The sequence below is a fragment of the Sminthopsis crassicaudata genome, chromosome 1 (genome assembly GCF_048593235.1).
Source record: "Sminthopsis crassicaudata isolate SCR6 chromosome 1, ASM4859323v1, whole genome shotgun sequence".
Lineage (NCBI taxonomy): Eukaryota > Metazoa > Chordata > Mammalia > Dasyuromorphia > Dasyuridae > Sminthopsis > Sminthopsis crassicaudata.
This window is the reverse complement of record NC_133617.1, coordinates 58,695,250-58,707,197: the sequence shown is the minus strand read 5'-3', so window position 1 is coordinate 58,707,197 and position 11,948 is coordinate 58,695,250. Positions and strand designations below refer to the sequence as shown.

The 11,948-nt window shown below is 41.9% G+C and overlaps 1 protein-coding gene across 1 annotated transcript; it reads right to left on the bottom strand.

Moving 5' to 3' along the window:
* Positions 1 to 568: 568 nt before the first annotated feature.
* SMIM7 (small integral membrane protein 7) lies at positions 569 to 9,243 on the bottom strand. Its single transcript, XM_074305866.1, has 5 exons — positions 9,046 to 9,243; positions 8,895 to 8,936; positions 7,725 to 7,777; positions 4,292 to 4,382; positions 569 to 1,772 (listed from the first exon to the last, which is right to left on the bottom strand). The coding sequence occupies exons 1-5, from the start codon at positions 9,069 to 9,071 to the stop codon at positions 1,757 to 1,759; spliced, it is 228 nt and encodes a 75-aa protein (XP_074161967.1). The 5' UTR covers positions 9,072 to 9,243; the 3' UTR covers positions 569 to 1,756.
* Between the last annotated feature and the right edge of the window lie 2,705 nt (positions 9,244 to 11,948).

The window sequence follows — 11,948 nt, the reverse complement described above, 5'->3', positions numbered from 1 at the left end:
GTATGTACCATACTCTCCCTTCCTTTACAAATAAATTGTGAGTTCCACAAGAGCAAATTATGTTTCATTTATTTTATATCACTCCCAGTGCCTAAGACAGTTCAATACAGTTCAATATAACAAACATATGTTGAGTCTCTATTATATGACTTCAAGTCAAAGAGACTTAATATAGTGGAGATACAAACACAGAAATTAAACAAATTCTCAAGGAATTTGCAATCTAATGGGGAGAGAAATAAAGTAGAATGAAGTAAAAAGACAAAAAGCTGGAGAATTTCTAAAAAGGAAAGACCAACAACTTCCAGCTCAGTACATCCAGGAAGGCTACATGGAGGAAGTAACACCTGTTCTGGGCTTTGCTCTGAAAATTTAGTTTTGCTAAATTTTTCTTCCTTCCTCTTTCTTATTCTTTTAAGGGATGGTGTTCTGTGAGGGGCTGGAACAGTGATACAATGGATTGAATTGAATTTTGATAGTACTCAAAAACAAACCCCTGTGAGATATATGAAACTGAAAATGAGAATGACATCAATTTCTTAGTAAACAAAGTATAGGCCACAGACTCTTTTACAGAAATTTTATTTTCAATACTTGTTTTTGCAAATCTCCACATGTCTTTTCCTTCCTTGGGATTCTTTACAAACAAAGAATTAAAAAAAAAGAACAAACAATAACATAAGAGCCTTCTTGAGTATAGTGATCTGACCCCAGAGTTTCCTTTTGGCAATTTATCTCTTGTTTCATTGCTTTTTAAACTGAGAATTCCAAAATTCATCGGGTTAGATATAGCAGTGCCAATTTCTTTGCCCTATAAATTACCAACTAAAAGGCAGTCCAGAGAGGTCAAAAACTTATAGTGAAGCCTTAATATCATAACTAAATAATACCCTGGCTCTTATTTAATAAAATACCTTGACTAAAAAGGGCTTTGAGGTGAAGAGAAACTTTTAAAATGTTTTCTCTAAGATTGTTGGTACCAAAAACTAAAAACTGAGTTTCTTTAAATGTTTCACTAAAGTCATAAAGGTTCTCTTCCTCCCTCTGCTGAGGTGTTAAAATTAGCTGATCCTATAAAGAAGCACCTGTTTCCTAAAACAACATAGTAAATTAGCATACTAACCAATGGATCTGAATATCTATTCTAACTTAGGGATGAGAGAACTGTGTCTGTCCAAGAGCTCCAATAGATTAACACAGTGCAACCACCACTTTCTGGTCCAGCAAAGTTTACTTAGAAACTTTAATGAGAAAAAGACCACACTGGAGCTTAAAAGCTGACTAGCTACTAAGCTGTATACAGGTACTAGGAGAATTTATAGTTCTCTACAAGTACTACAAATAACAGTTTTGTTTTCAGAACCAAAAATCAGGTTCACAAAAAATAAACTTTAAATACAGATCTTGTTCTAAAGCAACCCTATAGAGGTTAGTTTGTTTCCATGCCAGATCTAGACATATTTCTTTATTTGGAGAGAGTGAACATTTACCCCAGCACTTCTAATACCTTTCAAATATCAAATAAGTTAATTGAGCTGAATTTCAAAGGCCACATTAAAGTGTCCTTTGAAAATTAAAACTGTGGCTAAAAGACCTTTGTGATCTTTGCATACATCTTTTCCCCACCCCACCCCTGGTCCCACAAACTTTCACTCTGCAGGAAGGTCAACAGTTTCTGGTCAAACACATTCTCAAAGTTGTCAGAAACAGAATCAACGTCCTATAAGGTTGGCTCCTGGTTTTCAAGCCATGACTTTCAAGAGCCAAATAACCTGGGGGAAATGAAGGACAGAAATATCAGATAGAGAAAGAAAAAACTCCTTGATGATTTATTTTTACTTAAAAAATTGCTTGATAATATACCTTGATCCCCACCTCACCCCACCAGAGGAAGCTGATCCATAATATAGGAGACAAGGATCCTACAGTGAGAGAACAGCTATCCTGAGGTCCAGGAGGGGTCAAACAGAGCAGCTGCTGGGGCCACAAACTTTTAGTGCTCCACCCCTCCAAAGCCCAGAAAAAAGCACACGATCCTAGAAAAATAATGACTCTGCTTACTTATTTCTACATGCCCTTTCATAGCCCTCAGGCTTGTTGACATAACTGCTGAAATGGAACCAATTTGTTTATTATTTTTTTCTATAGGAAAACACATTTGAAAATTTAACCATGTTCTAGCAACACTGAAGAGAGAAGGAGCTAAAGGATTTGGTTTTCTGACAAAGGGGAAAGCCCACTCAGAAAGACTTGCCCACAGCCCTGTATTTCGTGAGTGGCTGACACGATTTAAACCCAGCTTGGCTGCCATCTCCCCCAGGGAAGGCTCCTTGTTCTCCAGCACATGCTGCTCCACCTTCTGATATACTTCCCCAGCTTCCCAGCACGCTCTTCTTTCCACTCCACTTTTTGCACTTACCAAACTCTAACTTTCATTATAGCTTTTTGCATACTTCCTATCACAAAGAAGTCCTGGATATAGGGTCTTATAATCTTCTGATCTAGGACAGAGTCAGTATCTAACCAGTTTATTTATTGCTGTTGGCAGATTCAAAGCTCCAACATCCAGCTGAGAACTGGAAACCACTTAGTTCTCTAAACTAAACTGCACACCAAGAGGCAATACAACATAAAAACTCATGTTAAGGTTTATGAAATGCTTTCTCATAACAACCTCTGAACAAATGTTTAAAGAAAATGTTCCTAGAAAGTCAGGAACAATATCTTCCTTTTTCTTTTAGATGACACTAGATTTAACTAGTCTCTAAAGGAAGCAATTTAGTATATTTTCTGGATTATTTTGTTTTTCCTAACATAATTAACTCCAGATATGCTCACCTTATTCTCAGGGTAGGAACAGTTTAGTCACTTTTCTAACTTAATTCCCAATTCTTTCCTATGGTATTTGAACCAATCCACAATTCTACTAACATTATTAGTGTTCCTATTTTCCCTTTCCCTTTTCCCATTACCTGTTCTCTCAAGAGTCTGTTGGTTTATTGTGAAAGATCAGCTTTACTTAAGGGGGCATAAAGAGCATCAGTATAACTGTTTGGTCTGCCAAGGCCCAGATTAGGAGTTTTATTCATTACTTGTACCCATCTCTAGATCCCAATCAGTGGTCCCTGGTAAGAAATCAGGAGAATTGACCAAAATCCAGGTGTTCAAGTCTCACAAATCACCTGTAAGACTAGTGGAGATGGACTATACCACACAAATTTACAGAGTACAAAGCGTTATCGCATCTATGCTGTCATCTGTTACTTATATCATTGCTATGAAGTAGTATAGATATCATCATTCCCTTCTTATAAAGAAACTTTTCTTTTAAAAAAAGAGGAAAATGATTTATTCAGGATTTCAAAGCTAAGTCTCCAAGTATAGCATCTTGACACTGTACCAAGCTGTCTCAACACACAGACAGATCTACATACAATCCCTGCCTAGAGAAAGGGAAGAAAGGGGGAGGTATGTGTAGTATCCCGGTTAGGATTTTTTCACTTTAATCAATCTTTATAGTATTTACTATGTGCAATATACCATGCCTTCAGATAAATGACAAAGAAAATACACTGAAATGAGGTAGTGAGGTCAGAAGATCTGGGCTTGTACCTTACTTAGTTCAGTTCCCTATTCCTTGTGTAAACTCATACAGACCAAAGCCTGACACTTTCTTATTGTCACAATATAGGCAAAGAGCTAGAATTTTCCTTGTCTGCTCTGCTTATATACTTTTCAAATAGTTAAAGGTTCACCTTGTGGACCCAGTCCAGAACAGCTCCCTTGACTTGCTTCTGGTTCCTGGCTGCCTTCCTTCACTCATATTCTCCAATAGATAATTCTATAATTCCTTGTGGCTCCCCCACATCCAAGGAAGGGCTATAAAGTGCTTTATACAAATTATCTCACTAAGATCTTATAACAACTACTTGACAGCAATGCGATTATTATTGTCATTATTCCCTTTTTACTGATGGGACAATTTTAGAGGCATCTTCCCCACTGTATGGATAAGGAGTAGAGATCTGAGATTCAGTGACTTGCTAAGGGTTACAAAGCTGGAAAGTCAGAAGTAGCATTCCAAGCCAACCTCTCCTGAGTCTAAATCCAGTTATTATTCTATACACCTAGCTACTTCTCCAGTGGGCCTAGAATCCCCACTCTGCCATGATTTCAATACTTTAAAAGGTTCCAGAACATGCTAATTTTCATATACCATAAGAAAAGGGCCCAAGTTATTCTAGCAAAATGATAATTATGTCAAATTAAAAAGTAAAATAACTATACTTACACAATCATACAAAACATCATGAAAATATTCCACAAGGCAATGAAGATTCGAAAATATCTGAGACTCAGTAAGAATTCCCTGATGTTGTCACCTGCAAAGTTAAAATACATCATGTAAATCTTGTTTAGTGGAACAGTTCCGTGGAAAGAATCTTGGTCCCAGCTCTAACATTCACACCTGTTACACAAGGTAGATTTGGACTAGATAGCCTCTAAGGTCCTTTCTAGTCCAAAACCTGTGAAGCTCTCGAGAATCTCTCTCTGATGGTAATTTACATTGAAAAATCAGACTTCTGTATATTTTCTTTAATAACTAACATTTATATGTCACTTACAGGTTTGAAAAATACCACATTATGTCATTTGAGTTTCAAGCCATCCTGGGTGATGTAAGACCCCTTGTGTTACTGTCAATGTTTTCAGATGTGGAAAATGACTAACACTCAGAGATGGCATGAGTATTAATCCCATCCCATAGGCCTTAGGTGCAAAGGCAGGATTTCAGCCAAATCCATTCTTATTCCCACTATATCTAAATCATACTCCCTTGGGTATTAAAAGAAATCCAGTTTGTAGTTTTCAGCTTAGTCACTGTAGTCTGGAGTGGGAGGGGAAGGTCTAAAAGGTAAGCCAAGTTCTTCCTTCCAAGGTTAGCATGGTGATAACAGGAAAGCTCTCAATGGAAAAAATACTGGACTGGAGTGAGGAAACCTGGGTTCTAATCATAACCCATTATTCTAAAATTCTCAGCAAGGTACTTCCCTATGTGGGGCCAACCTCCTCACCTATAGATGGATTCCAGCTTCCCTTCCAGCTCCAAGACTGGATAAGGCTACAATTCTAAGCTGGTTAAGATAGAGCTTGTCTCTGCTAGCAGATCCCTGAAGAAAACTGTCTTTGAGCCCAGAATTTAAGAATGAGAGGCTTTTACAAGGATAGCAAACAAAGGCACTGAAAGAAGTTTTTGAAAATAAAAACAATATGCCTGGAAATGCAGGCAAGTGCTTGGTTATTTTTTTGTTCAAGGCACAGACATCACTCCCAGTCAGTGAAGCAGCCCAGTTAACAGTCTTGGCTTCAGTTCAAGGGTTCCCACTGTTTCTGATCATATATGCCCATGATTATTCTAGTTACTGACAAATGAAGCCCAGCAATGGCACTTAGAGGAAGCACAATCAGCATACAAAAGAAGTGTTGTCAAGATCCCAAGTTAATCTCCCTACACTCAGCACAAGGGTCAGTGTCACTGTCTCTTCCTAACTATACTCTTCCCTAGCTTCCTGCTATCTGTACTGTCCCATGAGGAATACTAAGTCTAAATGCTGCCAGTGGAGGGCCCCAATAGTGAAAAAGGCAAAGGTGGGCACGATGTACCACCCATGCTGCACAGAAGCCCAGTCTCAAGATCTCCCTGCAGCTGGGGTGCCATGTGAAATAAGTCTTTTTTGAAAGAGAATATGGGCTAGTGGAATGAGTGCTGGAGCTGGATTCATATATTCAGAACTGGAAGGAACCTTCTTCCATGAAAGTCAACCCTCTCATTTTGCAGGCAAAAGAAGACTTTTTTAAGGGCAGTCAGGCAATAAGCATCTTCCATGTCTCAGGTCCTGGACTCAGACTGCTAGGAATAAAACACAGTCCCGGCCTCTGAGTTGCACACAGTCTACTTAAAAGTGACATGGGAGAAGGTAAGATCATTCAAGTGAGGAAGCAGGAAAGGGGCCTGCGGGTGGGATCTGTGCTGAGCCTCAAGCGAGGTTGAACAGAGAGGGAAGCCATGGAGCCAGTGAAGAGCCGGACTGTGGAGTAGGTATGAACTCCAGACCTCTGGATCAAACATAAAACCCTCTGTCTGGCACTGAAGTTCTTTATAGTTTCACCCTTCTCACCTTCTACTCCTTGGCTACACGGGCTTAATTTCTGGCTCATCATCTTCCCCTAGACCTGAGTACAGACACTTCCCCCAGGATCTCTCTCTCTTTATTCTCCCAAGCCTGGGCAGATGCCTTCTAGCTCTCCCAACCCACCCCCAGCTTCAGGCCAGCCTTGCTAACTTCATCTGGCTACATCTGCCTGGAGAGATGAGCAGCATCACGTGCCTGAACGACAACGTGCCTAAAACTGAACTGATCACCTTTCTCTTTTCACCTTCCCTGCCATCCTACCGGGTAGCCAGGCTGGGGGCCTCAGGCATAGCTTGGACTCTTCCCTGCCACTCAGCCCCACCACCCATCCTGTACCTAACCCTAATATAGACAGCTGTCCAGTGGCAATGATTCCACCTCTTCTTTTCCCTTTCACTGCCATCCCTTAGGCCCTCTTTACTTCTTGCTTAGACTACTCTTATAGCTTCTCACTCCCTACACTCTCTATTCTGTCTAATCTAGCCTTCATACTGTTGCCATTATCTTAATACGGAAGCTCTGACTGTATGACCTCCCTGTTCCAAAGCCTTCTACAATTCTGCATCCTCTATGGCATCAATTACAAATCCCTTAGCCTGATATAGAAGGTCTTCCACAATACAGCTCCAACCTATCTTTGATTCTTTCATTCACTCTAAGGTCTGATCAAACCAGATTATGAGCTGTTCTCCAAAGGCAACCTTCCTTCTCTGACTTCCATTCGCCTGTGGTAACCATTCCCCTATAGTTAGGGATACCTCTTCTCAACAAAATGCTCTTTTTCCTATGGGCCTCAGCTTCAATTTTCCTTTCTTGTACCAGTATCACAGTCTACTTCATAGCCCAGTTAATAGTGTGCAGAGGGTTTTATATTTGATCTGAAGGTCATAGGGAAGTCCCTGGAACTCACACCTACTCCAGCAGAGTTCCTCTCTGGCCCTTCATCCTCTCATCTCCTACTATCAGAGTAGTGTTATGTCCCTAAGAGCAGGGTATTAAACAATGCCTGTGATATGAATAGTACCTTAGTAAATGTTTGCTAAATTTGAATTTGGCTTATTCTCTTAACATAAATTAATGAATTTTTGAGCACCCATATGTAAGATCCTGAGGATACAGTCATGATTTTACTTTTAGTTTAACCAGGGAGCTCAGTAGAGTCTAATAGAGAACAGGTGGCTGCCTTATGAGATAAATGAACTCTGTCTCTAAAGGTGACACAGATACTCCGAGGGAATTCCCACACTGGTTGGGAGGTTGGATCAGAAAACCCAACATTAACATTCTATGACTCATCTTGCGCAAAAGATGTCAATAAACTTGCAAGTGCCTATGATAGAAAAACTTCAGAGCTAGAAAGGAACCACAGAGATCATTTTACCAATGAGGAAACTGAGGCCCACAAAGGGGAAGTAGTTTGTTGGAACACCGAGGCACATTTACCACCAATCTGTTGATAAGAAAAGGGCTTGATGTCCACCTCTGTTTGCTCATTCAACATTATGGCTGTGGGAGCTACCTGGGACTTACCTGTACTTGGCTCCTTTGACTCCTCCCCAAACCCCTGGGTGTCTTTTTTTTTCCTGCAAGGTAGGGAACAGTATAAAATGTACAATAGAGAGAACTAAAACACATGCAACGATAAAGAGGGTTCTTTAGCTGCCATGGGAGCCCCTAAGGATTCCATGAGAGTAACTGGGGTGGGGTCTCAAAACCTGACTGGTTAATAGATGAAAGAGCTCTATGTGGATGAGGGAGCTCCATATACAAAATCATAAATATCTTAAATTATCATCATAAAATCATTAAATGTCATAAATACAAGATTAAAAAAAAAAAGTTGGAAAGGAACTCTGAAGCTAGCTTGTGCAACCTTTCCTTTTACATATGAAGAAATGAAGGGTCAGGGAGGTTATGTGAGCTGTCCAAAGTCAGAGAAGGAAGCAGCAAAAGTGGAATTTGAACTAAGGCCCGACTCCAGAGGCAGCAGAGGATTCTATGTGGGTGACAAGAATGTAGATGCATGAGGGCCCCACACAGGAATGGTGACTATGAGGGACAGGGGAGTCTATCTATATATATGGGGGTTCTACACATAGAATGACGGCTGGGGGGTGACAGGGCTGTCTATACCTAACATGAATGGTGACTCTGGGGGTGACAGGGTGCTAGAGAAGGCAAGGTTCCATGTGAATGAAGGGACTTCACAGGAGCTGCGGGTTCTAAGTGTGTGAGTAGTTTCTAGGGTTGCGAAGGCTCCGGGCGGGGGTTCCAGGTGGGGAAAGGGGAGCCTGTGGCTAGGAGGCTTCAAAGGGGTTAAAGGTTCTAGGCCAGAGTCTGCTCTGGCTGGGTGACTAAGAAAGAGAAGGTTCAGGGACTACAAAAGGAGGAGGGGCCGTCTAGAAGGCAGAGAATCCGGAAGACACGCCCGGGTCCCGAGGGCAGGTGGCTGGGACTGCCGGGGGCTCTTTTTACCCAGGAGCAGTTCGGGTGTCTCCTCCAGACTGCAAGAGGGGCGGGGAGGCGGTTTGGGAGGCAGGAGCAGCACGGAGGGCGGCTTTGGAAGCGGGTCAGGGCCGGGAGGCGGGCCTAGGGGCGGGTCAGGGCCTCGGAGGCGGACCTCGGGGGCGGGGCAAGGTGGGTCTCGGGGCGGGCCAGGGGACCAGGCCCGGGGTAGGAGGAAGCCGCCGCGTCACTCACAGCTTGAAGTTGAGCACGGCTCCCGCGTTCATCAGCAGCGTCCTGAAAGGGGTCAAAGCGAGGTCAGGGAAGGTGTGGCTCCCCCAAATGCCCTCCCCCCGGCCGTCTCAGGCTCACAGCTCAACCCCAGCCAAACTCTGGGGCCCCTTACCCGAACAGCAAGATGTCCCCGATCATGGTGACTGCCGAGCAGCCACCGGAACCAGAATCGGAACCGGAACAGGAACAATCCGCGAGTCCGGGGCCGGGATTCACCAATCAAAACAAGCGATTACAGCTGGGCCGGCCACGCTCTGGTACAGCGTCCGGGAAGTCCAGCTTATTGGAGAGCACACATAGGCTCCACCTTCTGTCAGTCGGGGGCGGAGCTCGGTGACGTCACCGCCCCGGCAGCGGGAGGGGCCGGGTAAAGGGAGGAGACTGTGTGTGAGGATGTGTGTCGCCTATACTGACCTGACCCTGGGGTAATGTGAGACCCAGCCAGGGGCCCAGCAGCCGGAGTTCTATGGTTTAAAGGGACTCTACGTGATATAAGTTAACAGAGTCTTATGAATGGCAAGGAATTGAGTGGGGGAAGGGAGAGGAGAACTTCTGGATGCCAGTCAATCAGCAACCACTTATTAAGCCTGGACACGCTGGGCCTGGTGCTTGCTGACACAAGGTGGTCTGGGTAGGCGGGAGGCATCGGGAGACGGAGAGGGAGGGGAGAGAACGCCGGGCCGGGGTGGGGGAGGGGTGGGGGAGGGGTGGGGAAAGTCTCTCTCCCCATTCAGGTCAGCACCTCTGCATCTGATAGAATCTCCTAGTTTGTAGTAGAGGCTTCCCTTGAACCCTTTTCTTCTTGGTTCTGACATCAGCTTTCTGTCTATGACATCACCCTGCTGCCCGGTTCTCAATAAGGCTTTAAAAACAAATGCAGCAAAACAACTGTATGGACATGGATACCTATATTGTATTTAATTTATACTCTAACATGTTGAACATGTATTGGTCAACCTGCCATCTGGGGAGGGGGAGGGGGAAGGAGGGGAAAAGTTAGAACAAAAGGTTTGGCAATTGTCAATGCTGAAAAATTACCCGTGCATATATCTTGTAAATAAAAAGCTATAATTAAAAAATATATAAAATAACTTGTACTTAAAAAAAAAAAAAAAAAAAAAGCAACAGGAAAAACCAAATGCAAGCCCACCTCAGCTCACTTTGGGCTTTATGGCTCCCAACGCAATTCACCTAGAGCCACCCTGCCTTCTTTGAGAGTGGGGGATGGTGCTCTTTGAATTTGAAATCAAGACTGAGACTTAAATCCCTCTCTAACGTTCGCAGTGTGACCCCTGAGTAGCCACAACTTCTCTGAGCCCAAGCTTCTGCATCTGCAAAATGGGGATGATGATAATGAAGATAGAATGAGATAAGTTATTTTAAGCACTTTATATAGCACTATATAAATGTCACCTATTAAGCCAACAGTCCATAGAAAACTGGCTTCAAGACCGGGAAGACTTGGATTCAAATCCTGCCTTTGAGATATCCTGGCCACGTGACCCTAAGTCAGTTGCTTAGTTGTTCAGTGCTTTTGAACAGCCCTCTAATACTATAAATTGTAGAGAAAGTACTGGCCTAAATGGAGAGATGATGGGGGTAATTTACCTATCTGAGAGTTCTTCATATCAGTTCATACCCCCTTTTCCTTAGTTACCACTACCTGAGCAGAGGTGGACTGGAATCAGCTCAAACTGACTGGAGCTAATTAAAAAAAAAAAAATTATAGTTTTTATTTAGCAGATATCTGCATACACAACATTGACAATTGCCAAAACTTTTGTTCCAATTTTTCCCCTCCTCCTCCCTCTCCCCCCATGGCAGGTTGACCAATACATGTTCAATATGTTAAAGTATAACTAATTTTTAAATTTTCTGAATGAGTATTAACCCAAAAATCAGCAAGTGCTACAAATCAGGGCTTGATTTACTCTTTTCATGATTGTTTAGATTTAACAAAGTGATGAAGGAAAATGTTAATAATTAAAAAGATAAAACTTTAAAATGTGTCAGTATATATTTTTTTCAGAGAGCTGATTGTTAAATATTTACTAGCACACTACTGCCTGTATGTATAGGCTTTGCAATTTGAATATAATATCTGTGAGACTAGAGGTATTCTTATGTTTTGATTTGTATCCACAACACTTAACACAATATCCATAATAAAGCTTGATAAATGCATTTCATACATTCTTATTCACATTATAGTAAACAGATTCTATGGGGTTAGGGTTGGAATTATGAAATTAAGAGGCACCTCAGTGGTCATTGAATCTAAATATACCAGAAAAAAAAAATCTCCCTTGCAACATGTCCAACAAATAATCACCTAGCTTCTGTGTGAAGATCCCTAATTGGGCTGGGCTGGGGTACAGACTTTTGAAGAAAAGTCATTACATTTCTGCATAACCAATTGTTAGGAAGTTTTTTCTTTATCACAAGCCTAAATTCGCCTCTTTCTGATTTTCACTCACTTATTCTAGTTTTTTATTGTGGAACTAAGCAAAACAAATATCATTCCTTTCCACATAAGGGTCCTCCAAAAACTTGAAGATGACCATTAAATAAATCCTTGCTATGGCTTCTCTTCTCCTAGCTAACCATTTCCAATTCCTTCAGTAGAGCCTCATGTGGCTTAAACTCTATGCCTTTCAAAACTTTGATTGCTTTCTCCTGAAATAATCTACTTTATTAATGTCCCTCCTAAAATGTAACAAGTAAATACTACAGATGTGGTCTGGAAGGATCAGATGCCTACTCTGGATAGCATGTCTCCCCTATCTTGTACTTGGGAAGTTGATTTTTTAAGCCCAAGGGTAAGACTTTACATTTATCTCTGGGAAATGTCATCTCATTTAATTCATTCTCATAGGTGTAGCCTGGCGCAGTTAGAATCTTTTTGGTTCTTACCTCAGTCAAATAGTATTAGGATCCTTCTCAACTTTGTGGCTTCTGTGCATTTTCTGTGTGCCACTTATGTCTTTATCCAAGTCATTGGTAAATAAGGTTAAA

Excerpts from the sequence above, each read along its gene's own strand:
- SMIM7 (XM_074305866.1), bottom strand. The coding sequence starts at position 9,071 with ATGATCGGGGACATCTTGCTGTTCGG. Across the intron at positions 8,937-9,045 it reads GGGGACATCTTGCTGTTCGG|GACGCTGCTGATGAACGCGG; the intron begins GTAAGGGGCCCC and ends GACCCCTTTCAG. Across the intron at positions 7,778-8,894 it reads GCCGTGCTCAACTTCAAGCT|GAAAAAAAAAGACACCCAGG; the intron begins GTGAGTGACGCG and ends CCTACCTTGCAG.